Source organism: Biomphalaria glabrata, chromosome 4 (assembly GCF_947242115.1).
Source record: "Biomphalaria glabrata chromosome 4, xgBioGlab47.1, whole genome shotgun sequence".
Classification (NCBI taxonomy): Eukaryota; Metazoa; Mollusca; class Gastropoda; family Planorbidae; genus Biomphalaria; species Biomphalaria glabrata.
The window spans coordinates 43,589,810-43,615,458 of record NC_074714.1 but is presented as its reverse complement, the minus strand read 5'-3'; the positions used below and the strand labels follow the sequence as shown (position 1 = coordinate 43,615,458).

Genomic DNA, 25,649 nt, shown 5'->3' with positions numbered 1-25,649 from the left:
TATCTGTCTCTTAACTTCAACAGTTCTGAAGTTTTAAGATCTGTCCATGATTCAAAGAGTTAAACTAAATTAATTTTTTATTGGGCTATAAATTTAAAAAAAAATGAGGAAAAAAGTCAATATGGTTGACAAAAAAATAACTTCTCTCATTTTAGGTCTATGTTTAAAAATGTCACATTTAAAAAAAGTAGTTTTATTACAAAGCTTCAATCAACTAACTCTGTCTGGTTAGAAGCTAGTAAGTGTTATTTCTCCGACACCCAATCTCGGATTATGCTGAAATGTTGCGAAATTATATCACCAATTAGTTAATTAACTATCTATTGGGTATTGATTTTTTTGTTTGATATCTCGAACAAGGGAAATTGTACTTGACTGAAGTGGTGGTATAAGTTGAATTAGTCCCTTATATAGATCGCCGATATAAAGTAAGTTTGAAACAAACAATACAATACAATCTTCTTTAGTCATAAGCACCTATTTAGCAGAGTGGTTAAAATGTCGACTTTAATGAGGAGTGAGCAATTAGTTCGAATTCATGTTGTTTTAAAAACTAATTACGGTAAAAATTCAACTAGATATCCCTTTCTTTCTTCTTCCCCAACTCCCCAACCATTTTCCAGACTAGCACTGATACGTGATAGAATCATAGCGTGAAATTTCGCCAAACAAAAAAAAAAAGTAAAAATATTTTAAAAAATCGCATATTTATTATTGATGGTCTGGAACCATTACAAATTTAAACACATGACTTATCCAAACTACTTGATACAATTACACTTCATTTAACCATTGTTTATAGGTGCACATGGAGGGCAAGCAAAAAGGAAGGGTCCTAGATTGCAGATGGCGTACACACCAAAAGTAGAACTAAGGGTGAATGCTACAGCGTATGATGATAATAATAATAATAATCTTTATTGAACGTGAGGAAATTTGTCTTACAATTAGAGATGTCCAACGTGTGATAGCTGTTGTGTATCAAGCATTGGCCTCTTTCGTTACTTGAGAAGTTGCAAAAGTATAATGTCACAGGTAACGAGAGACAACTGTACATAGCACAATATAATTATGTTGCTTCCCTTGGATACTAAGCCGCATGTGCTGTTACATTTTTTTTTTTAAATAAGCTCATTAAATTTAAGACATTAATTATAAATATTAGGATGCAGGAAAGATGGATTGTAGACTTTCGGTTGAAGTTAGATTAAGAATCTACCAGTTTTTTTTTTAAGGCCTACTATTAAATGGTTTACTGTAGAGAGTCGCTGATAATGAAAATATGGAAGGCATACCCAGATACAGTCCATTATACACCATGTTACTAGTAGGCTAGTTGATAGATGTTCTGTCAATTTACATATCTACCTTTATTCACGCTCCTGCCTCTTGACCAAAGCTCCTCGTAGTAAAGGATGTCAAGGTTCGTACAGTGATATTATTAAGTTATAATGTTTGTACTGTTGAGGCCAAATTTTATTTTACGTTGACTCATATATTTAGCAGGAAGAGGAAACTGTGTGTTGCGTCTTGATACCCATGTTCCCATTTTACAAACTTTCGGTTGGACGATTCAAAGAAGCCGATTGGCTCTTGACTGCATGGTGACACACAGATCTACAAATTAAGACTCAAATCTATTTTGTTTTAAACTTATGTTAAATGATAAGCTTTTGTTAACAAGAGTTAGTTACAAGTGAAGAAAGTCAATAAAAACTATTTCATAATGTTTATGTTATTTATTGCTTAGCGACATCCCCCGGCGATCCCGTGTCTTCTACATTGCTTATTTAGATTAGAACAAAGGTTGTCCATGGTAGACATTGCATTGATATTGGTCCATGTTACGACACAGCTTTAGAACAAATGACATCATCTTTCAAAAATACAAACATAAAAATAGAGACTTGAACCACAAAGAACATACACAGATATGTTGGTGTAGCTGTACTGTCCAAAATAGTGTGTGATTTGCTAAGCTGAAAGAAATAAAGTATGTATATAGTTATTAAAAATCAGATAAAATTCAGCTCATGTAGACTTAGAATGACAGACTGTTTAATGATATTGAAAACTAAATTTGATTCGCTACTTCTGAGAGAGTTGCTGGAATATCTGGTCAAGAAAATATGTATTACAGATAGTGTAGCAAGAATCTCATTTGGACTTCAAAGTAAAATTTTCATTTCAATATATTAATTCTATATTGCCATAATATTGATAATACGGTTGTCAAGGTGTTGTTAACCAGTGCATATTGTAGTCATGTTTTTATGTTGTATATGTGAAAGCAGTTCTTGTATTGGGCGCAGATACTTGGAGCAGTAACAACTTACAATACCGACATTCACCAGCAAATGCTTGCGTCAATTAGTGTATTGTAGATGGTAGAACAAAATCTCAAACTACAGTCTGTGCAAAACAACTCATCAGACAGCAATAGAGCAAGATATTAAACGACGTCAATCGGGCTGGATTGGTCACACGATGTGAAGAATTGCAGACAGTATTGCAAGACAGACGCTAGACTGGAACTCACACGGTAAGAGAAATTCTGGGAGACCAAAGCATAGAGAATATCAGTAGACCAAGAAACAAAGAAAGCAGAATGGACATGGACTCAACTGAGGGGAATCGCAAAGAACAGAGTCTGATGGTGAAGCTCTGTTGCGACCCTATGGCCCATTGGGAATCACAATCATTAAGTCAAAGTAAGTTGTGAAAAAGCTGAATATTTTAGTCTGTGACCCGGAAGTTTTATGAATAATAATCATACTGCAAATAAAACCCAACAGCTGAAAGACATATGAAGGCATACAGTGACACTATGTACAGAGTGCGCACTACTTGGCACAAGTTTTGGAAGATTACTTATTAATCTTTATGTCAGCACTTAATTTCGAAGCACTTTTTGGAAGAAGTTTTTACTGTATTAATTATATATTTTCAGTTGTGCACTTTGAGTCAATTGTTGGCGAAAATTTTGGAAATATTTTTTATATATTGTCAGTTCTGCACTTTGAGGCACTTTTGATAAATGTTTTGGAGGATTACTTATATATTTGAGTTCTGCATTTCATTTTGTATCACATCTTTGCCAAATCTTTGGTGGATAACCTGCCAATGTTCAGTTCTGCCTGCTGGCAGTCAGATATTGCAGTTCTTCTCCAAGCTGTTTAGTTTCTCCAGGGGCACAGCAACCACAATGACGATAACACCATTTACCTATCTTCAGCTCCAGGGTTCGGACACCGTAAAAGAAGAGCAAAGCCAGTACAATAAAGACAAAGATAGCCCCTATGGCCATAGGGATGACCCAGGCCAGTTCAGAGGTGTGGCTTGACCCTAAGCTGTAAAAGAAGTTTTGATGATTTTTCTCCCACTCCTCGCGGGAGACAGTCACGAGTCCATTGCGCTGAACGGTCAGCGGAGTGTTGGTGAGCGTGAAAGCCTCGGTGTAGTCATCGGTTTGCACCTTGTTAGGCCTGTTCCAATTGTCTAATTTTGTCTCTTGTGAGATATAGTCTGATACTTCAGACGCAGCTGTGGACAACAATGCTGAAAGAAGCCTGGAACTAGATGTTACTGCTGAGTCTGACTGGCTGTTTCCCTGGTCTCTGTCCATGACGTGATTGTATCTAGAACCAGAGAGCTTAATGTATCAGTCACTACAAATGTGTTAAGCTTCAAGCTAAAAGAATTCGTATCACTCTTAGAGGAAGACTCTGAAATGAAAGTTTGAAATAAAGGTTACTTAAAGCCTCATGGAATACAAAGTGAAAGTATTAAAGAATTACATACTCTTTTGAAGAATACACACACACACACATCTCTCTCTCTTTCTCTCTCTCTCTCTCTCTCTCTCTGTAGATATATATATATATATATAGATAAAAATATTTTTCCTAAGGTCGTCCTGTATTGTTTTGTGTCTATGTTCGTGTGTGTGTGTTTTTTTTTTGTTGGGGAGGGATGATGAAACACTTCAAAAGAGTTGTTATATTATTAGGGAGCTGAAGCTCTTCATTTCAGCTTGTTTTAGTCTGACGTGCCCCCCTTTCTCCAATATATATTTTTTTAAAGAAAAACGCGGCGCAACTGCTGAAGTTTAATATGTTTTGAACCTTTTTTTGTTTAGCAATCCACTGAATTCACTTCAAGCTGATATTAAAACATAATCAAGACTATGTCAACTAACCCCCCCCCCCCCATGCTTTAAATTGTCGCTATAGTTGCAACAGACATTTAAACATTCAAATCTTCATCTATACACTAATTAGTATCTATACATATTCATACCAACACATATTCATATAAAAATATATTCGAATATAAAAATATTAATTTATTCACATATTCATTCACAAGTGAATAGCGTATACACAGATTTATATATACACAGATTTCTAAATAAATAAAGATCGTACACAGACATAGTTTTATAAAGTCGTAAATAGACAGTCCAATATTTATACTTACAAGTCTAGTTCTTGACATAATCTGCCCTATTGACCCCAAAGTCTAAAAGGGGAACGTAACAATACTCTCACACTATACGTCTACTTACTCGGATATTTCTAGGAAGTAACTAGTTTTACATTGAACAGTCTACATCTTATTAGTTCAATGGTTCAGTGGTATTCACTTTATAATGTTCAAACTCTTCATTGATTCAATGGTTTGAATGGCTTGGAATCAGTTTTGTACACCTCCTAATGTGATCATTTATTTCTAAAACAACAACAGAACAGCACAACCTTACTTTCACTAACAGAACAATCAGGTCTGGTCCAAACTGAAAGAAGCAAGATACGTGAGTGTAACCTGTGAGCACACTTCGTCCTAAATCTGGCTGCACATACCATGCACTCACTTACAGTTCACCTCCCTGTGTTGTTCTGGGATGGACAACTCCGTAATTCCTGGAAATTCTAAATCGTCAGGGGAGGAAATTTTATTTTACTTAATTCATGTAGCAGAGTATCTGTTTATATTTAAGAAGAATACGTTTTGAAAATTACTGTTGTTTAATAATAATAATTCGTTATTGTTAACTGTATTTACCAACATGTGTAAATACGATTTATATGATATGATTTCGTCTCAATTAATAATGCTACTAGAAATGAATGTACAATGTCTTATAACGACAATACAGGAACAGCGGAGGAGAAAGATATTATGTAACTTTCAAAAATATGGTTAAATGTTCTTCATATTTTTATTAACTATCAGAAATAAGAAAGAGTTCATAAAAGTCTTTGTAAACTTAATTATTATACATATTTATCTATTTGTGTATCATATATATATATATTATCATGTTGTGGCTGTTATTTCAAAGTATAGACATGAAATCCTTGTAGAAAAAGACAGTATCAAAAGAGCCCACAGCTTTGATTATATGTTGTTAAGCAGACAATGGCTTCCTGGTCGTTTGGTCTGTTTATGAGCTATCGTGATGAGTATTAAAGTATAGACATGAAATCCTTGTAGAAAAAGACAGTATCAAAAGAGCCCACAGCTTTGATTATATGTTGTTAAGCAGACAATGGCTTCCTGGTCGTTTGGTCTGTTTATGAGCTATCGTGATGAGTATTGGAATGGAACCCTGCTCTGTACCATCCTTGTTTGTCTTATAGGAGCGTGGTCCTTGTCGTAATGATGACATTTTCATAACAAAGTTTTAAAAGATGAAAAATAAAGGTGTATAATCATATTCAGTGTCAATTGTTTGACAAACTTATTTCTCGCTTGTAATGTAAAGAACCTATTTCAGGCCTTGCGATTGATGGGCTAGATGTTGTAAAGGTCATCTGTTTCTATGGCCAACGGTTAACGAGGGTATCATGTGACCAGCACAATGACTAACCGTCTTTACTTTCCCCAACCAATGCCAGGTACCCATTCGATTTTTGGTGGACTCTGGGTTGTTATAAGTCTTCATTGAGATTCGAACCTTAAACCTCTTGGTTAGGAAGTCATCGCTTTGCCACTCTGCCACAATGCCCCCTACAAAGACATTGGCGCTGGATTAAGGCTGCATAGTACTTTGACTTAGACTGGGAACCATAGACAACGCTAAATACCAAACTCGAGATATAGTTAAAAATACGAATTAAATTGTTATTTTAACATATTGTAATCTGAATTAAGTAATTATCAAAATGAATCTTACCTTAAGCTAAACAATGGAGCATGAAATTACAAAACTGGGAATTGAGTACTGAAGAAAAAATATGATGAAAACATATGTTACACGAGTGCGACAATAGTGCGTGGTGTCAATTTAAACTGTGGTGACATAGTTTACATTTTAAGAGCAATGCTTCTCAGAGTTTTTGTGATAAAGCTTAGTTTCCTAAAAGCCCCAACAGAGATCAACCCTGATCAAGGATGTGTTAATGGTTTGAGAATCGGTCAGCTATCAACTTGAACTGATATACTTTGACGTTGTGCTCTGCTGTGTTGGTATACTAATGGTCAGTCATATGTTGAGATTTATCAGTAGATGGTTAGCAGGGGCAGATAACACGGTGTTTGATCTTTTGGATTTTATGTGTAAAGTGATGATTTAGAGATTAAAGTATATAGATATATCAATGAGAGAGTGTGTGTGTGAGTGAGAGAGAGAGAAGATGTGAAGAAACGAGAACAATTTAAAGAGATAGGTTCGGAATACGTTTCTAATTCAACTACACGCATGAATGACTTTCACACACAAAACGTGCCCCCCACAATGAAGTGAATACTGGATTATTTAAGCCTGAAGTTTCATTACATGCAAGTCTTTCTCTTCATCTCTCTCTCTCTCTCTCTCTTTTCTCTTGCTCCTGCTCTCTTGTTCGCTCTCTCTTACCCTCTCTCTCTCTCCTTCTCTCTCTCCTTCTCTCTCTCCTTCTCTCTCTCCTTCTCTCTCTCTCTCCTTCTCTCTCTCTCTCCTTCTCTCTCTCCTTCTCGCTCTCTCTCTCAAAGTGACGTTGCAGGTCAGTCTTGAGGCCTTCTATAAAGAATGGCCTCGGTTTATCACAGCTTCAAAAGACTGAAACATAACACGAATCCCAAGATCTGGATCGGCTTCCTTCAGTCGTGAAACGACTATGGTTCCTCTCGAAATGCGAGATGTAAGCCTGGACATTGTCTATGGTTGAAAGGAAGTCGCACACACAAAAGTTCCCCCCAATCCGCGCAGCTTATGAGACCAAAGGAACGGAATGCCCGATACAGTTTGGGATCAATAGCGCCTCAGGCTCTGCCAGGCTGTATCACAATGTGCAACAATCTGCCTAAGGGTCACCAGCTCCTGATTTTTCCTCAGGGTTGTCTCCCGAAGCCTTTCCCCATGTTTGAGTATAACGACAATACAGGTTGTTAACGCCGGAAGTGGTAATAGCTCTAAGCCCACCTTTACCTATATAATGCTTCCAATGGCACGCGTCTCAAATAGCCTCTGACAACCACTCCAACTCCTGGCCTTCACGTGAGGTTCAGATACTGAGCCCGGTGGAACTGTATCACCAATAGGAGAAGGGGCAATGGCGAGCAACTGGCGCCTAAACCAGTAAGCTTCGGGCAGGAGGGGCTCGTTAGCCTTGGTTGGCTACCCATCTAGGAGAAGGAAAACTCTGAATCCAAACCTCCGCAGTCTTGCGGCTATATCCAAACATGGGAATTCCAAGAACACGCTATTAAAAGCTAAACGACCAAAGAAAACGCCTTTGAAAGATAAACGACCCAAGAATACGCCTTTGAAAGCTAAACGCTGTGACGACCCAAGAACATGCCTATAAAAGCTAAACGCCCCAAGAACACGCTTTTGAAAGCAAAACGCTGTGACGACCCAAGAACACGCCTTTGGAAGCTAAACGCTGTGACGACCCAGGAATACGCCTATGAAAGCTAAACGACCCAAGAACACGCCTTTGAAAGCAAAACGCTTGGACGACCCAAGAATACGCCTTTGAAAGCAAAACGCTGGGACGACCCAAGAACACGCCTTTGGAAGCTAAACGCTGTGACGACCCAAGAATACGCCTATGAAAGCTAAACGACCCAAGAACACGCCTTTGAAAGCAAAACGCTGGGACGACCCAAGAATACGCCTTTGAAAGCAAAACGCTGGGACGACCCAAGAACACGCCTATGGAAGCTAAACGCTGGGACGACCCAAGAATACGCCTTTGAAAGCAAAACGCTGGGACGACCCAAGAACACGCCTTTGGAAGCTAAACGCTGGGACGACCCAAGAACACGTCTTTGGAAGCTAAACGCTGTGACGACCCAAGAATACGCCTATGAAAGCTAAACGTTGGGATGACACCACCTGCACCGTTTACGAAATCACCAGCTACGGATACGCGCCGCAACATTTGGTGAAGATAACAGATTGGGATAACGGACGTGGAAAACTGTGAAAACAAACGTATCACACATTGACACACTCTGACACACGCTGACACACTCTGACACACACAGAATTACTAACGTAATCAATCACACACACACCCATACTATATGTAAACATAATCATTAGCTCAACCCACGCACACAAGTATGCGGTGCGATTTCGATAGTCTCAACTCTCTACACACTCTTCTTAGTTAAACGCCGAGATTTCCCGCCAAAATAACCCTGGCAGAGGCCATGGGGAAGCTTCATTATAATTAGGGAAGGGGTGGAGAAAGGAGGGGGAAAAAAGCAAAAGAAGAAAAAATATTTAAAAAAAAAAGAAAAAAAAAAAGAAAAAAGCTTATATTAAGTGTATCAACTTGTTTGGTTTGGATCAGTCCTGTCATTCAATGTGTACTAGATGTAGACTAAAAACAATAAATCTGTGCGATTAGAAATGTTTTTACCAATTGTTTTTCGTTATTGCAATTTGATGCTCTTACCTTCCTCAATGCTCTATGAACCTATCACCTGTCTGGACCAGTTGTAAGGGAGAGAAGAAGGGGGTATCTTGGTGAATGATCGTTTTTTTTTAATGAAACAAAAGTTCAATCAGGGCTCAAAAGTCCTCAAGGTGACTAATTCAGCTTATACCACCACATCTGCCAAGTACGATTTCTTTCTCTTTTTCAAGGTACCAAACAAAATAATTCATTACCAATAGTTAATTAACTAATCGGTTTTTTTTTTTTAAATCGATTTTTGTGTTGTCAGGTAAAAAAAAAATAATTGTGCAAAATGTTAGCTAAGCCGAGATTGTACCAGACAGACAGGCTGTGAGCTGATATAAGCTTTGTAAAATCCCATTTGTAGCACCTACTAATAAAGGTTTGTCTTAGAGTCTGAAGATTAAGAAGGAGTGAAGTTTTTCACGTAGCTATGCAGTCCTAGCTGTGACCTACTTTTTTTTTATTCATTCACCTCAGACATATTCGTTGTCTGAAGGTGGTTGGTTTAAGTTCTCTTATCGCCGTCTACGTCTGTCCTCGGTAGTAGATCTCCTTTTGTTCTCAAATGTGTCTCCCGCAGCCTTTGAAAGAGATCTCCATGTGTCTTATGGAGTGTGTGTGTGTGTGTGTGTCTTTCTATGGTGACGGTGGGATGAGGTTAGCGATTGGTTGTGAATGATGCAACATAGGTGGCATTGTCGTCATTTGGTCTTAGTTAGAGGAGACGACTCCAGAACGTGAGACAGAAAGGCTGTGTTATTGTAGTGAGTTAGATTTTGTTAAAAGATATTATTACTAAAGTCTACTACATTGATTTTAATTCAAATTAACTTGATTTTGTCTATATTATAAATACAGTGTTATTTAGTTTGTTTACAAAATGGAAGTTATTCTATGTATTCGAATTTTAATTAGTAAAGATACCTTATGCCTATTAGTAAAGATACCTTATACCTATTAGTAAAGATACCTTATGCCTATTAGTAAAGATACCTTATACCTATTAGTAAAGATACCTTATGCCTATTAGTAAAGATACCTTATGCCTATTAGTAAAGATACCTTATACCTATTAGTAAAGATACCTTATACCTATTAGTAAAGATACCTTATGCCTATTAGTAAAGATACCTTATACCTATTAGTAAAGATACCTTATACCTATTAGTAAAGATACCTTATGCCTACAACGATTTAGTTGTCTACCAACAGTTTGGTGCTACAAGTAACAATTTGTGTCGTTCGGGAGCCGCCTGCCACCAGTGATGCTCTTTGCCAGTTGAAACAAACTGGAACTTAACATAATGCTAAACATGTTCATTATGTGAAATATACATTAAAACGATTCGTAACCTGTGAGATTGTGTTGTACTTCGTATACCTGTGAGATTGTATTGTACTTCGTATACCTGTGAGATTGTATTGTACTTCGTATACTTGTGAGATTGTATTGTACTTCGTATACTTGTGAGATTGTATTGTACTTCGTATACTTGTGAGATTGTATTGTTCTTCGTATGCTTGGCAAAAGGACATTTTAAAGAATGTAATCAAATTAATAGGAATATGAAAACACAAAAACAATGAGAATGTAATTATAAAAAGAAATTAATAAAGAAAACTGTGGTGAAAAATATAAAGCTTTGTATCTAAAACATACATATTTCAAATACAGATCAATCTGTATTAGGAGATCTTTATATTACGGATTATTTACAGTATGAAAATCTATAGTTTACAATTACTGTTATTCCTTTTTCTGTACACCGAATATACCTAAATGCATTCTATTTATAGACTTGCCTCCATTTTATGAACACATTCAGCTTATCTATACATCTCTATTTATCTGAACATCTAATTAGGATGTTACGGTACTGACATAATAATATGATGCTTGACTTTTGAACCTAAAATTTATGAAACCTAGTTGTGTTTTTTGTCTCGTTTATTTTCGTGCTTTGAAGACGATTGAAGTAAATTAATAAAGTATTCATTTCAGACCGTATCATTTACAATGTTGGACCGTTAGATAGTGTAAAGGTTATCTATGGCAAAGCGTGTGGTTTTCGAACCTACGGGTCCCGGGTTCGAATCAGGGTGAAGACTGAGATTTTGAGCTTCAGGATTTTGGGACGTCACTGAGTCCACCCAGCTCCAATGGCTACCTGACGTTAGTTTGGGAAAGTAAAGACGGTTGGTCGTTGTGCTGGCCACTTGACACCCTCGTACACCGTCTCCAACGGAAGAAGAGGGAATGGAAGTTCATTGTGATCGCCACACATTTCACTTGTAAGCGGCAGCCGTGGACACAAAAGCACTGAACTGTGACTGAACCAGTAGGGACGTTTGGATCAGAAGACTTGCACTTGCTGTGAACATCAGTGTGTTTTCGAGCATCATCAATCACACTCTTTAGATTCTTAGTTCCAAGCCGGTACCGCTGTAATTAGGTCCCGGGTGATAGGTTCCGCTGTGGAGATGGTCCCAAAAGTGTCCAACGCAGTGGATCGTGGCCCCACTACTGCCCTGGCAGGTGCCGGTGGTGTACGTCAGAGTACTTAGGATGTACTCCTTGTAAGAGCTCACCTCTTTGTTGTCCGTCCAACTGCCGATGCTGACCTGCTTGGGGCAGCCGTGAGGGTGGGACACGATGAAGGCCAGGTTGCCCCACGATCTGCTAGCGTTGTACACCTTGTCTCTCAGCTGGACCCACCGCAAAAACTTCCGGTGCATCTTGCTGCCGACTTTCTGGTTGCAAGTCACGTGGCTGAGAACGCACCAATCGCCTTCTACGTTGCTGTAGTGAATGCTACACTTGTCAAATGTCACCTTGGGACTCTGTTTCGTGTTGTAGAACAGTCTGCAGGAAGCGTGTCTTGCTTCCAGCTCATCGTAAACCACGTGCGCCGCTGTGTCCACGTGAATCTCCCACCACTCTGTGCTGGGTACGTCCGAGTCTCGACATTTTTCGCAAGGACAAGATGCCGTGTCCCGCTGGAGTTTTGCACCGTTGTGGTCAAACCCTTTCCCTCCTATGAATTTGATCACTTTATCCACCTCCCCCGTCCCGCTTCTCGGGACAGTTCTCTCCCGGAAGTCGTAGAAAGGGTAATTATGTTTTTTGTTCGGCCACAACTTAGGTCGGTTTGGGCTGACCATTTTCACGTCGACCTTGACCGCTATGTCTGCCACAGCTCGGATAAGCTCGTACAGATCCTGATCACGATGACCTTCCGGCAAATGCAGCATGGTGAATTGATCAATGGGTATAAAATTTTTGTGGTCTGGGTTTTTTTGACAATCAACTTTTTCTTGATGTAGGTCAGCTTCTTCGCCTTCATAAACATGAATCTCGTGAGCACCTGTTGAATGAGAAAAAAAAACTAATGGGACGTAAAATTAAACTTAAATTTAGCATAACAGAAAAACAGCAACAACAGAAACAAGTTTTTAAACTGTCAAAAATTGTATTGGATTTTTTTTCTAAACATACTACATAATTCGATAATAATTTTTAAAAATCTAGAAAATTAACTAAAGGGACTTTACTCTCATTTAATTTTGAAAGCGATGAGCAGATGTGAATTAGCCCAGTGTTAAGATTTAGTCTTGGTCTTTTAATACAAATTATGTATCTCTTTTTTTTCTCAACTATTTATTCTATTCTTTCTTCAGTCCTAGGGCTTTCGTCGTAGGGCTGCTGTGACAGTTCGCCTAACCAGGTCCCTCCAGTTTTTGCGGTCAGCAGATGTTCTTAGCAGGATATCAAGAGAGAGGCCGGTCCATTCTTTTATGTTATCCAGCCAACGTTTCTTTGGACGACACTTTCTTTGTGCTCTGTCTACTGTCAATTTAACTATAACTTAAGATAGTCATGTTTTACAATAGGACCAAGCCAGCTTAGCGATCGTCTCTTCACAATATTATTGTAAACTAGGGCAGGCAACTCAACGAAATTCTACAGTAAATAAACACCAGGACAAGCACATAACTGCCTTTACATTCAAAGAGTATTGTTTCTAATTCTACCAGTCCTTTCTCCGCCAAACCTGAATACGGACCAACGACAGCCTTCCCTGCTTCGCTCCAGGTCCCTATTACAGTCTTCAGGCAGCACAAAAGACGGCTCCTTAGTTCCCAACAAATCACATTCTTTCTAATCACTCTCTCCCAGCGTCTTCCTGTCCTTGTTCAATAGTGCGCTCTTACGCACCACAAGCATTGGTGCAAAACTGCAAGGCGGGTTACAACAATATTAAAGAGATGCTCTTTATTGCCAGAGTGATGACTTCTAACCTGTAACAGTACAGACTCATTTGTCTTCTTTTCCTGGTAAATGATACCCAGCATCCGAAATGAACATCTGCTCTCAAAGTCTAGAATTCTTCAGACCTGTAGGAGTACAGACAACAGCAGCGAAGTCTGTAGTTTTAATTGTATCTGAAATATGATGTTACTCTTCCAGATCAACCATATAAGTATATTGTGCAAATGTTATTTGATCAAAACTTTTTTTAGTGTTTTTGGGTTGTTATATTTAAGGCAACATAGAGTGAATACTTGAGATAAGCTATATTTAAAAAAAGGTAACTAAAAACATAGCAGAGAATAGCCTACAAAGTTATTTTTAAAAATTCTTACCGGTAGTATACTTATTAGTTTGAAATGTAGCTGAAATAGGCAGTAGACATACCTATATTTAAAAAATAATTAAATTTAACAATATGTAAAACATAAAAATAGATCTAAATACATTTGACTGATACAAGTAAATTTTATTTGATATTTGGTTATCAGAGTGTTTCAATAAAACCAGAGCCCCCTTTTTGTAGTCTAACATAATTCCCATGTATTAATTATCCTCTATGGTCTCCTTTGGTAATGAGGCGACTATGAACCGTTTCATAGTAATGAAATGAATGCCTGGGCTCCTGATTTTTCCCTCAGGGCTGACTCCCAAAGCATTTACCATGTTAGGGAATCTCTACGAAGCAGTTGAGGTTTGAATCAAATTTTTTTTTCTTCTCTGAGGTGGACAGCCAGTCCACTAGTTAAGGCTCCAGTTACTTGATTTCGCTCCATCACGTGTTACGTCGGACGTAAGCCACAAGTCAGAGGTTATTTAAGACTCAAGACATTAGAAGCATTTTATAGGTAAGGGAGCGCATTTATCCTTTACCATATCAGGTAAAACAACCTTATAGACCCTAGCCTAATCTAGAACAAGTAGCACAGACTGGCAAAACTGAACAATGAGAGTATTAGCCAAGAGGAGTAACTGCAGCTTAAACCTGAAAACACGCAGGATTTGTCTATGGGAGTTAGCCCAATAAAAATTCAAAATCACAAATCACATGATCTTTACCTTTTTGATTCTCTTCAGTAAGTGACATGCTGGCCACAGATGCCTTATAAAACAGTGCCACAGAACCTTGAAATAATTCTGAAAAAAACAAAAAAATAATATTTTCGTAAATATTCCATTAATAAGTCAACACATATGTATTAATAGATTTTTTTTTCAATTAGTTCAATAATAATATTAATGACAATAGCAATAATAATATTTATTTATCAAAGTAACAGTGATATGTAGTTTGTTTACACTTTGATTGCGATGTTTATATTAGAATCAAAAGATGCCTGGCACAAATGGGACGTAGCTGGGGAAGGTGCACTAGGCCTGACTAGAGTAAGAAAAATTTGAATTAGTGTTATTTGTACGTTTGTTAACAAGTCAAGTACAAAACAACAGCCATTACTCTAGTCTAGTCAATCGTTTATATGAGTGAGTTATAACAATTTAAAATTTTTTAAAAAGTGGGGCGTATTTTCATTGTAGTTGTAAGCCCATTTTTTGGAGTATTAATCAATTAATAAGGACATCGCCAATGTTTTAACCCTTTGGACGCGTGTGATAGTTTAGCCTCCAAACACTAGAATTGTAATTCCATTTCGTATGCACTCATTGTAAGAAAGAACAGAACTTAAAGGGTTAATAAATAAGATTAGTAATATAATCTAATAAAATATTCAGAAAGACCCAAAGATAAAAGCACATTCCTTGTTTCATATGCTAGGACAAACTTGTACAAATGCTACTTCTTCCCTAGCGCTATTAGAGCATGAAATGGGTTGCCTGAGCTAGCCAGGAAGACCAGTGACTTGGTAGAATTTAGGTTGTTGGTTAACATGCATGACTAAATGGGATAGATGGATGGATGATGTTTGAGATATTAAACGTAATATTCACCATGAATAAAAACGGCCAAATTTTGTTTAAATGTCCGCATTATTATATCAATTTAGTTCACTAATATTTCTCGATATCTATCTATAGACCAAATAGTTTAAACTGTGGTATAGCCTAACCACTTTTGTGCACTCTAAAAACTGACCTGAATGTTCTTGAGAAACATCTGCAAATGAATAATTTCGTGAGTTAAAATAATGTAACCAAATTTAATGTGCTTTAGGTATATAAAAACATCTATGAACACACAAGACAGTGACAGCTTCTAAATCATGTACATTTTTGCTCTAGAATTATAGCTTCTTTGAAATAATTCAACACTTTTACAACATGATTAACAAATCAAAAGATTTTATTCTACATTAAACAAATTTGATTCATAATTCTATAGTTAAACCTGTAGCGGACTTCAATTGTTTAATTCGAGTTTCGTTTAGATCTTACATTGTATTGAACACTAAAACTAACTAAAATAAAATGCTATACCTTTTTTTTCTGTAATATTCCAGGAAAAGTTTCAAAAGGAAATCTCTTTAGCTTTGGTGCTTTAAGTTCTCAGCACAGGCCCAGACACCACACTCTGATTGGTCTATATTATGTCAAGGATTTATTTCACTTGTCTTTGAAGGAGGCTAAGACCCGCTTGATGCTTGCTGTACACTTGACCTAAATATTAAAGACAACACATAAGTAAATATAAAATCCAGATGTTTTTAAATTTAGCTAGAAGCAAACAAAAACATCTGTTAGTACCGTTACTTGACTCAATTGACTCTGGTTAACTCAAGATGTCTAACTTCAGAAGTGACGTTTTTGTTTTCATGTTAATAAAAAAGTCCCCACCCCCCTCCTGGCTGGAGTTTTTTTTTTTCTAGCCTAAAGTTCAAGGGAAACAAATCAGTGTTTTCTAAAAGTTCCTCTTTCAGACCATGCGTTCTATGTGACAACTTTCAAAACTAGGCTAAAAATAAAAAATGGTGACGGATTAAATTTTTTTTTGATTTGGCTGTGTTGTACAAAGAATTAAGGCTATAATGGTTGATGACTTCAATAAAAAAAAATATACTGCTTACTTAAATTACAATTTTCTAGCACTTTGTCCACGCCCTATCAGATTTTGGGCGCAAAAATTTATCATGAGATTCAAGGTTCTACATAGAGATTTGCATCATCTCATGGAAAATAAGCTACGTTCTGAGCGAGATCGTCCACACAGCAGCCCCCCCCCCTCTCCACGCGGCTAATCTTTCCAAAGGAAAGGCACATTTTGGTAACAGGGGATTCGTAGGTCCTGTCAGTGTGTAGCACTGACTGCCGCAAGCTGCTTAGGAGTTAAAGTCGGCTCTCGAAGCCTTTTCCATGTTTGGTTCTAGTTGCAAGGCAGCAGAGTTTTCCTTCTCCCATGTTCAATGTGGGTAGTATTAGTATGTCTGGTTGGAGTTCATGTTTGAGGTATGTAACAGTTCCGTCTTCACGTATATCTCAGAGTCTTAAAATAGTTGAACAAGATTTGCATATGTTTTATTTTAAATTTACTTTCCAACGATTTATTTTATATGTAACTAATTTTCTTTATGTCCTTCCTAATATCCTATAGTTTAGTAGAGTGATAATCTGTTTTGAAGACAATAAATTGAGAGATGTTTAAAACTTGAAAAAAAAAATACAATTTAGTTTCAATCTTCATCAATTTCATAAAGAAGATATAAAGGGCCTAGAGAGAATGAGTGCAGACAATAAAACTCATCAACATTCACAGAACTTTTCTAAGTTTTAATTTTGTCTATTTTTCTCTGTAGCAACTAAAATAACCCTTGGCTATATTTTTCTCCGAAGTGTTATCAGCTAAGACACTGTCGAAAACAAGGAAATGAAAAATCAGCAGTCGAACCAAGAATTACCTTGGTTACAGTTATTTTATAAGGTTTAATTTTTTTTTAATAAACCTGTTTCTAAAGATTAAGAAATGGGGTTATATTGACCTAGCTTATCACTTAAAATTTTGTACATTTTTTTTAGAGTTGTGATTTATTTGTTTCTCCTTAAGGACAGGAAATATTTTCTGAAATTTGTCTCTAGCAAGTTTAGTGTGGGTTCTAAGCCAACACAAACCACTGTGTATGAAAAATGTATTTAAACAAAAATATATACTTTAAAAAACCAAACAAAAACTTATATTACGATTGATCAATTTGTTAGGATCAATCATTTTATAAATCTGTAATACATCTAAACTAAAATTAATAAATGTGTGCTATTTGAAATAATTGTTTTTTTTTGTTGTTTTTGTTTAACGCAATTTCATGCTTTTAGCATTCTCAATGCGCATTAATCCTATCACTTGTCTGGACCAGGTGGGAGTGAAAAAGGGCAGGGGAATGTTAATGTCAACTTGATCGCTTTTTAAATGCATTTTATCAAATAACTATTTTTAAAACGTTATACGACTTGAAATCGAACTCGAGGGCTCAAGCCTCTCAATCCAATAAACTAGTTACTGTGCCAGCGAAGTGCTTACGAAAATATAAGGGTTTTTTTAGCTATCTGGTTGTCTAGTCGTGCGGTTTGTGCGCTGGACTGTCGTTCGGATTTATCGACGGTCGAGGGTTCAAACCCTGCCCGCTCCCATCCCCCGTCGTCCTGTGGGAGGTTTGGACTAGGAAGTAAACTATCTTCAACTCTGAAGGAACATCGAAAACATTTTAAACAAACAAACAAACATATCCTACAATTTAATTCTCTACACAAATTATAAAGGGAATAAACTCAGTTAATACCTCCACACCAGACAAGATTAATTTGTTTCCTTTGTTTGAAATCAAACAAAATAATTAATTACCAATAGTTAATTAGCTAATTGGTTAATTTGTTTTATTGATTCCTGTTTTGTCAGTTAAATGACATTATTGTGAAAATTTTCAGTTTGATCCGAGTTGGAAGTTGGAGAACTAACGAGTACAAACTTTTTACCAGACAGACAGAAAGACAGACATAGTGAGTTGATATAAGCTTTTTAAAAATGTATATGGTATACGTCTACACTTTGCATTCCTGGCCTTTATGAATGAAAGCAAACATTTTCTGTTAACTTTTAGCTGGTTTACTAGAAAACATACTAATAAATATTATATTTGTTTATAATTGACAAAATTGTATTTATAAATATGATAAAACCGAAACAGGACGTTTTGGCGCCGCCGTTTTGGCCCCGCTGTTTTGGCGCGAAGGACGTTTTGGCGAGAGCCGTTTTGGCGACGGGACGTTTTGGAGCGAAATACATTGTGTACGTTTATTGTATTATTTCTTTTAAAAGAATTATTCATATCTATGTTTTGCATGAGTGTTTGTGTTAAGACATATTTTTCACGAACTAAATGTAAATGTGTGTTTGTTTTTCACATCATTTTCTTTAATAAACATTTTGGCTTGTGTATGTGTGTTTATTAAGAGGCACACTTTTATTTTCAAAAAAAGTTTTTTAAGATATTACTTTAAAATTAAAAACAAAATGAAACGATGATAGACTAAAAATTGATTTGTTTACATTAACATTGGTTTATTTAATGACTGTATGGTATCTCCAGCTATACATACCAAACACTTGCTAATAATAAGTAAAAATATAATATATGTACCATGTTTCTCAGAATACTTCAAGTTAAGTATACATAGACACCATGGTTATTTGCCTTAGTCGCTGGCATTCAAGGTTCATTAAAAAAAAAGCTACGTGCTTATTAAATTATCGTCAAATGATATCTCGCGCCAAAACGTCCCGTCGCCAAAACGGCTCGCGCCAAAACGTCCCGTCGCCAAAACGGCGGGGCCAAAACGGCGGCGCCAAAACGTCACGTACCGGATAAAACAATGCACAGAAATTATCTTTCTTTCTTGTTTGGAGATTTTCATGATACATTAACAATGTCACGGTCATTAAACTGAACTTCACTGCAGCCAACTAAATAAAATAGAATTGAGCTATACATATAAAAAAATCATGGTGTTGCGCATAATTATTGCCAACAGACCGTTTCAGCAATATATGCTTGCACAATTAAATTTAAAATAAAACTGTTAACTTTTGGAATATAACAAAAAAAAAACTAGTCTTTACACCTACGTTAAGTAAGCCCCGAAATACTGTAAAAATCAGAGTTTCGACTGATTTGCTAGCTTTTGAGATCTAACGTGACAGACGGACAGAAAGAAACAAAAAATAGGGGTTATTCCCCTTACGGAAGCATCTAAAATACAGTGATTCCCAAAGTGGTCTATATAGCCTCTAGTGGTTTATGAAAACTTCCAAGGGGTCTACGAAAGTGACAAAATAAATTGGGGGTCTATGAGATGTCCACCGGTATGTATGATAATAAACTTAATATTAGCAGATCGTGACTTAAGTTTCACATTTCATTAATGTAATTTATTTCATATCATTTAAATATTTATCCTGCTATTCAAACGAAAAATTGTTGTATTCAATTTCAACACTTATTTAAATAGCTTAATTTTGTCTACACGTAAGTAATGTTTAAAAAAATAAAGAAATCTGTACTGAACAGCGTTGATTAGGCCTATGCCTATATAAAATTAGGATTCATCCCTTCCTTTTCAAACAAGCGGCTACCTAAGTGCCTTTTTTGACAATATGAAACCAATTACGCTGGAGAATCATTTGAGAGACAATGCCACCCAGACAAAAGTAGATAAAGATTAGAAAAACTTTCCAACACTCAAAGATAATATAGAGTGGATGATGGTTCGTGAGCGTCTTACAATATTTCTTTACTTAGGCTATAGCAAAACACGGAAAACAGCATAGGTCAAACATTGATTTTACCAGCTGTTTTACACAAACCTATATCTGGTACTATTAAAAGAATTTCTTTAAGCAACAATACAGTTCAAGAGCACATCGGTGGCATGATTTATAAAATTAAAAGCTTCTTATGTAATTCTTTGAAAACGGCATATATGAAGATTGGTGTAAGCGGCGTCACAAGATTGACAAGGTGTAGCGCTGTGTGCTACAAACTGCCTAATGGCAATGGTCGCCATCTCATTATCAACCATCTCAACCTCAGGGTTGACTGACAAAACCTTTACCATGTTTGGGTAAAGCAGCAAGGCAGCAGAGGTTACTGGTTGAGGCTCCAGTTACTCGCCTTCTCCCCTTCTCCTGTTAATGAAAACAGTTCAGCAGATTCAATATTTGAACCACACGTGTAAGATCAAGAAATACACCAGAAACTGCTCATTGCGAAACCTTTTACAATGATACTTAAGGCAAATTAATTAATTAATTACTTATTATTTAATGTTGGAAAGACTACTTCATAGAACAACAAATTCCTATATGAAACATAATATCCGTAGTAACGGATGATAAACCTGCAAAATTTCGAGTGTGTTTGGTGATTCCAGCCATACATATTAATTGTTATTTTATTTGGTTTAAATTGAAATGTTATCAATAAAAAAGATAGAACTCTATAACGCAACATGTAGTTTTAAATTTACTTTTTCACTCTTCGACTCACTACAGTTAGAAATTTGGGTGCCTACTAAAAACCAGAAAACATGGCAAGGGGTCTACGAGACCAAAAAGTTTGGGAACCACTGATCTAAAACAAATGTACATAGGATACGATCAACTGAATAGGAAATAAAAAAGTGAATGATTATGACACAAGTCAAAATGTATTCCTTCTTGTAAGGTTTCAGACGTTGTTTTTTTTGTTAATCCAGGAATTAAGATAATAACGTACACAGTCCTAGCCTCCACGGAATCAGGTACAAGACAGTGTGGATTACAAACCATATGGCCAGACAGCCGTTGTGTTTGGGTACTCAAGAGAAACTTATTTAATTACTGGAAGAACTGAACCGTTTCAAATACTTGCCTTTAAACAAGCACAGAAGCGGACATACACCAACACACATACAACAATACATGTACACCAACAAAACGCAATAACACAAATACACACATACACAAACACACGTACTTTAACACTCATACACAAACACACATACATCAACACGTATACACAAACACACATAAACAAAAACACATATACAAACACACTTTTAGTATAGAAGCCAAGCGCTTTACCGCTCAATCAGAACTCAGCTCTGTCTTGGACTACCACTAAATAAAGTTCAGAGCCAATTCAAGGTACTTCAACACGTGAGCTATCAACGTTAATCATTTGTTCATTTCTTTTGTATTTAAGTTTAAAAATTATTGCGAAAAATACAGAAAAGCATTTATCGCTTTCAGGTTACTGAAAAAGCGTTTTTCATTTGGAAGTAGTGTTAGATTAAATTGTGTGAATTTTGCATGCGTGTGTTCAACAATAGACATCCTAATGTTCATTACCCTTGAACAATTTCTGATCAATAGACAGCCTAATGGTCAACAACTTTGAACAATTTCTGATCAATAGACAGCCTAATGGTCAACAACTTTGAACAATTTCTGATCAATAGACAGCCTAATGGTCAACAACTTTGAACAATTTCTGATCAATAGACAGCCTAATGGTCAACAACTTTGAACAATTTCAGATCAATAGACAGCCTAATGGTCAACAACTTTGAACAATTTCTGATCAATAGACAGCCTAATGGTCAACAACTTTGAACAATCTCTGATCATTGTTACCTTAATTGTTGTGAAAACATGGAACTTAGGGGTTTGTTTTATGTGTTTTTGGCAATGTAATCTTCTACTAAAAAAAAACAAGAAGATAACATCATTTAGCAAAACACCCTCTCCTTCAACTTTTGTTGCTTTAAGAGTCGCCTTAATAGGTAATAAAGACAGTGAAGTTCAGAAATAATCCCAAGCTTAAGCATTGCGTTTCGAGTGGGATGTAAGCACGTGTGGGATGTAAGCACGTGTGGGATGTAAGCACGTGTGGGATGTAAGCACGTGTGGGATGTAAGCACGTGTGGGATGTAAGCACGTGTGGGATGTAAGCACGTGTGGGATGTAAGCACTAGTGGGATGTAAGCACGTGTGTGATGTAAGCACGTGTGGGATGTAAGCACGTATGTGATATAAGCACGTGTGGGATGTAAGCACGTGTGGGATGTAAGCTCGTGGGGATGTAAGCACGTGTGTGATGTAAGCACGTGTGGGATGTAAGCACGTGTGGGATGTAAGCACGTGGGGATGTAAGCACGTGTGGGATGTAAGCACGTGTGGGATGTAAGCACGTGTGTGATGTAAGCACATATGGGATGTAAGCACGTGTGTGATGTAAGCACGTGTGGGATGTAAGCACGTGTGGGATGTAAGCACGTGTGGGGTGTAAGCACGTGAGTGATGTAAGCACGTGGGGATGCAAGCACGTGTGGGATGTAAGGACGTGTGTGATGTAAGCACGTGGGGATGCAAGCACGTGTGGGATGTAAGGACGTGTGTGATGTAAGCACGTGGGGATGCAAGCACGTGTGGGATGTAAGGACGTGTGGGATGTATGAGGACCCTCACCGTGTTCCTCATCCGTAAAATAAGACAACCAAAATGAACGCATGAGCTATGTACACTTTCTGCAGTGTTATGATATTACATGTTGTAAGACCATAACATTTTTTATTTTTGTTTTTGACAATGTAAAAGTAATATAATAAAAATAAAATAAATATAAATAAACGTTTAAACGTCATAATTTTTCAAAGTGTAATAAAAAAAAATAATTTTAATTAGGCTTGAGTTCTAGACAATCTATGTCTTGAACACATATACGCCAGCACCACGACCTACCGGCTTTACTTTCCAAACTAAAGTCAGGTACCCATTAAATAGTGCGTGGACTCATGGGAAAAGTGAGTGCCATCTATATAAAGAAATGTTCATTCAATAAAATAGACAAAAGGCAGGTATAACAAAAAAACAACAACTGGAGTTTCGTTTTATCTAATAGGATCTTAGAGAGCTTGGTCCCACAAAATCCACCACTAACTCCAATATACACACACCCCACCACTACCTCCCATACGCCCCCTTAACTGCAACACCCAAGGTAAAATTGTCTCCAAAACTGATGTTTATATATATACATATTTTACAATATGACTCAACGACTCCCTGACTCTGTTGTACAAGCAACGAATTGTTGACTTTAGATAACGCAGGTTTGTCTTTTTTTATATTCTTTAAGAAAATCTTTTTTTTTAAACATCCTGCTTTATATAACGAAAATGTCAGCATGAGGATATTATTTGAGTGTATAAACACACTAAAAGTTCCCCTTTCTGACCATTCTAGCTTTAGGCTAACGGAAACCGAGGAGGGTGTCATGTGGCTAGCACAAAGACCAACCGCCTTTCCCCAACTAAAGTCAGGCACCCATTGGAATTAGGGTAGACTCGGGGGCGCCCTAAAAAATCCCGAAATTGAAAATCTGAGTTGTCATTAGGATTCGAACTCATGACTCTTCTGTTCAGAAGCCAAGCGCTTGACCACTCAGCCACCACTTAAAACATGTTTGAGTTTATTTCATTTGTTAAAACTATTTGCGGGGTTTAGAGTTTAGAATCATTTCATTGAAATCAATTAAAGTATTTAGAGTATAACATGAGGTCTTTTACAGTTCGGTTTTATATGGACTTATAATATGATTACGATAACTTACTTGTGGGTAAAATGAATTCTGAAAACAAATAAAAACATTTTGCTGTTGCTTATATAGAAAATCCAGATTTTTTTAAACCTTTAATTTGTCAGTCCTACAATTGAAAAAAAAATTTAAATCTGTAGGCGATGAATGGGAAATAGACTCCGTTACATTTGTTTTTATGTCTGTATTGAGCCATTGTTTTGATGTGACTTGTTCACACGTGACTTCTGCCATTAACACGCTCACTTAGCCTCTTAGAATAAGTGACAATACGAATTTATTTCCGTGTGTAGAACATCTTAAAATGTCTGTTTGATGTGTTGACGGTTACAACAATAATCATCGTTGAGATTTTCAGTTAAGGACTTGACGTACTTTACAAGAGACCCAATCAAAACATTCGTAGCTTTTTTTTTAGAATGAGAGAATGCGTTGTTTTGTTTTTTAAATCAACCTATCGCGAACAATGATTTCTCAGTCTACCCGTGGCGCTAGGATGGAGACAACGAAACCAAAAGGGAAGCAAAAAAAGAATTCCCGTTGGTGTTCCTAGGGACCGAGTCCATTGAACTTAGCAGGGATTGTAGAAAGTCCCAAAAATTTGTCAATATCCACACACCGTTCCTCAAGGGGCCTTTAGTTATTGTTGACAACTGCACGGCTGATATGGTACAAGAGAAGGGACAAGGGGGAGTTTCCCTGGTGTACTCGGCCTTTGGACTCGCTTCTAATCCAAACAACCTGGGATAAGAGCCATCGGTAAAAGGGATGTAATAATTTACATCTGCTTGGATATTTCCAAGACAGAAGTTGGTTAAGATAGGAAAGCTCCCATAGGCCTAGACGTCCAAGAGTCTTAGACTCAACACTTAAGACAAACTTCCGTAGGCCTAGAGTTTCAAGAGTCATAGACTCAACACTTAGGACAATGATAAAGAAGAACAAATTAACCTTTTCATCATTTATGGAATGGTCTCGCTTTTATATAAGCACAATGTGTCTCGCTGCAGTTTTAGATCCACTGAGTCACAAGTGTGGCAAGTCACGTGTTCCTTCTGACCTACAACCAATGGCCACTTATGTCAGCAGACGACATTACTGGTGAGTGTAGAGAACTTACACTTCAAATTCAGGGTTTTTGTTTTGTTTTGTTTTTCCATTTCGAAATACAATTAATTTAAATGACAAATGGAGTTTGTGAAACACACAAACTCCTATGCATACCCTTCTGGTCAATGGTACTTTCCTAATACACACAAACTCACATCTAGATTGTATTCACAACAGTGACCCTTTACTCCTGTAGAAAGAGATTATCAATGTTATAAACATCTATTTTAAGAAAAGAATGTCCTCCTTTGACAAATTTACTTTACTCTGGTTTACCGCACTGTACTTTATTACCTTTACTTTGGCCCATACCACTTATCTTACCTATCCATACTTTCATCAATATAACATTACTTTACTTTACTCTGGTTTGTTACTTTACATAACTTTACTTTGTTTTATTTCACTTTACTTATCTTTTTTTTTCTTTGTAATGTATTGCATTACATTTTTTAAATTATCGGAATTCTGAATCGTAAGACTTCTTTTTATTGGACTTTTCTGGCCTAATTTTGTGTGAGAATCACTGTTAGTTTTCACCAACTTTAACGTCTTGAAAAACAGTAAAGTTCCCTTCTCAGAACTTGTGGTCTACAGGGCAGATGATGAACAGGTCATCTGTTTCTGTGGCCTACGGTTAACGAGAGTGTCATGTGGCCAACTCAAAGACAGACCGTCTTTATTTTTCCCCAACTAATGTCAGGTACCCATTAGAGCTGGATGGACTCAGAGGCGCCCAAGGATTTCGAAATAAAA

General features: G+C 36.9%; 1 protein-coding gene and 1 long non-coding RNA gene across 4 annotated transcripts; both read right to left on the bottom strand.

Moving 5' to 3' along the window:
* Positions 1-1,719: 1,719 nt before the first annotated feature.
* LOC106070919 (uncharacterized) lies at positions 1,720-6,505 on the bottom strand. Its single transcript, XR_001218343.2, has 3 exons — positions 6,179-6,505; positions 4,763-4,931; positions 1,720-3,725 (listed from the first exon to the last, which is right to left on the bottom strand). It is a non-coding gene; the product is annotated as an uncharacterized LOC106070919 (long non-coding RNA).
* A 4,016-nt stretch (positions 6,506-10,521) lies between these two features.
* LOC106070918 (uncharacterized) lies at positions 10,522-24,063 on the bottom strand. Of its 3 annotated transcripts, none has more exons than XM_056027856.1 (6): positions 23,799-24,063; positions 15,640-15,819; positions 15,299-15,319; positions 14,266-14,343; positions 13,542-13,571; positions 10,522-12,262 (listed from the first exon to the last, which is right to left on the bottom strand). In XM_056027856.1, the coding sequence occupies exons 4-6, from the start codon at positions 14,291-14,293 to the stop codon at positions 11,313-11,315; spliced, it is 1,008 nt and encodes a 335-aa protein (XP_055883831.1). In that variant the 5' UTR covers positions 14,294-14,343; positions 15,299-15,319; positions 15,640-15,819; positions 23,799-24,063; the 3' UTR covers positions 10,522-11,312. The 3 variants fall into 3 exon arrangements, with proteins under 3 accessions (XP_055883831.1, XP_055883829.1, XP_055883830.1); XM_056027854.1 differs by having other exon boundaries at positions 13,542-13,593; positions 23,799-24,061; XM_056027855.1 differs by lacking the exon at positions 23,799-24,063 and adding an exon at positions 15,907-16,009 and having other exon boundaries at positions 13,542-13,593.
* Between the last annotated feature and the right edge of the window lie 1,586 nt (positions 24,064-25,649).

What these genes read in the sequence shown, in the direction of transcription:
- LOC106070918 (XM_056027854.1), bottom strand. Translation starts at nt 15,319, where the DNA reads ATGTTTCTCAAGAACATTCAG. An exon ending in TGTTTCTCAAGAACATTCAG is followed by an intron (nt 14,344 to 15,298) that starts GTCAGTTTTTAG and finishes TGTTTTTTTCAG; the next exon opens with AATTATTTCAAGGTTCTGTG. An exon ending in AACTAATAAGTATACTACCG is followed by an intron (nt 12,263 to 13,541) that starts GTAAGAATTTTT and finishes CTCATTCAACAG; the next exon opens with GTGCTCACGAGATTCATGTT.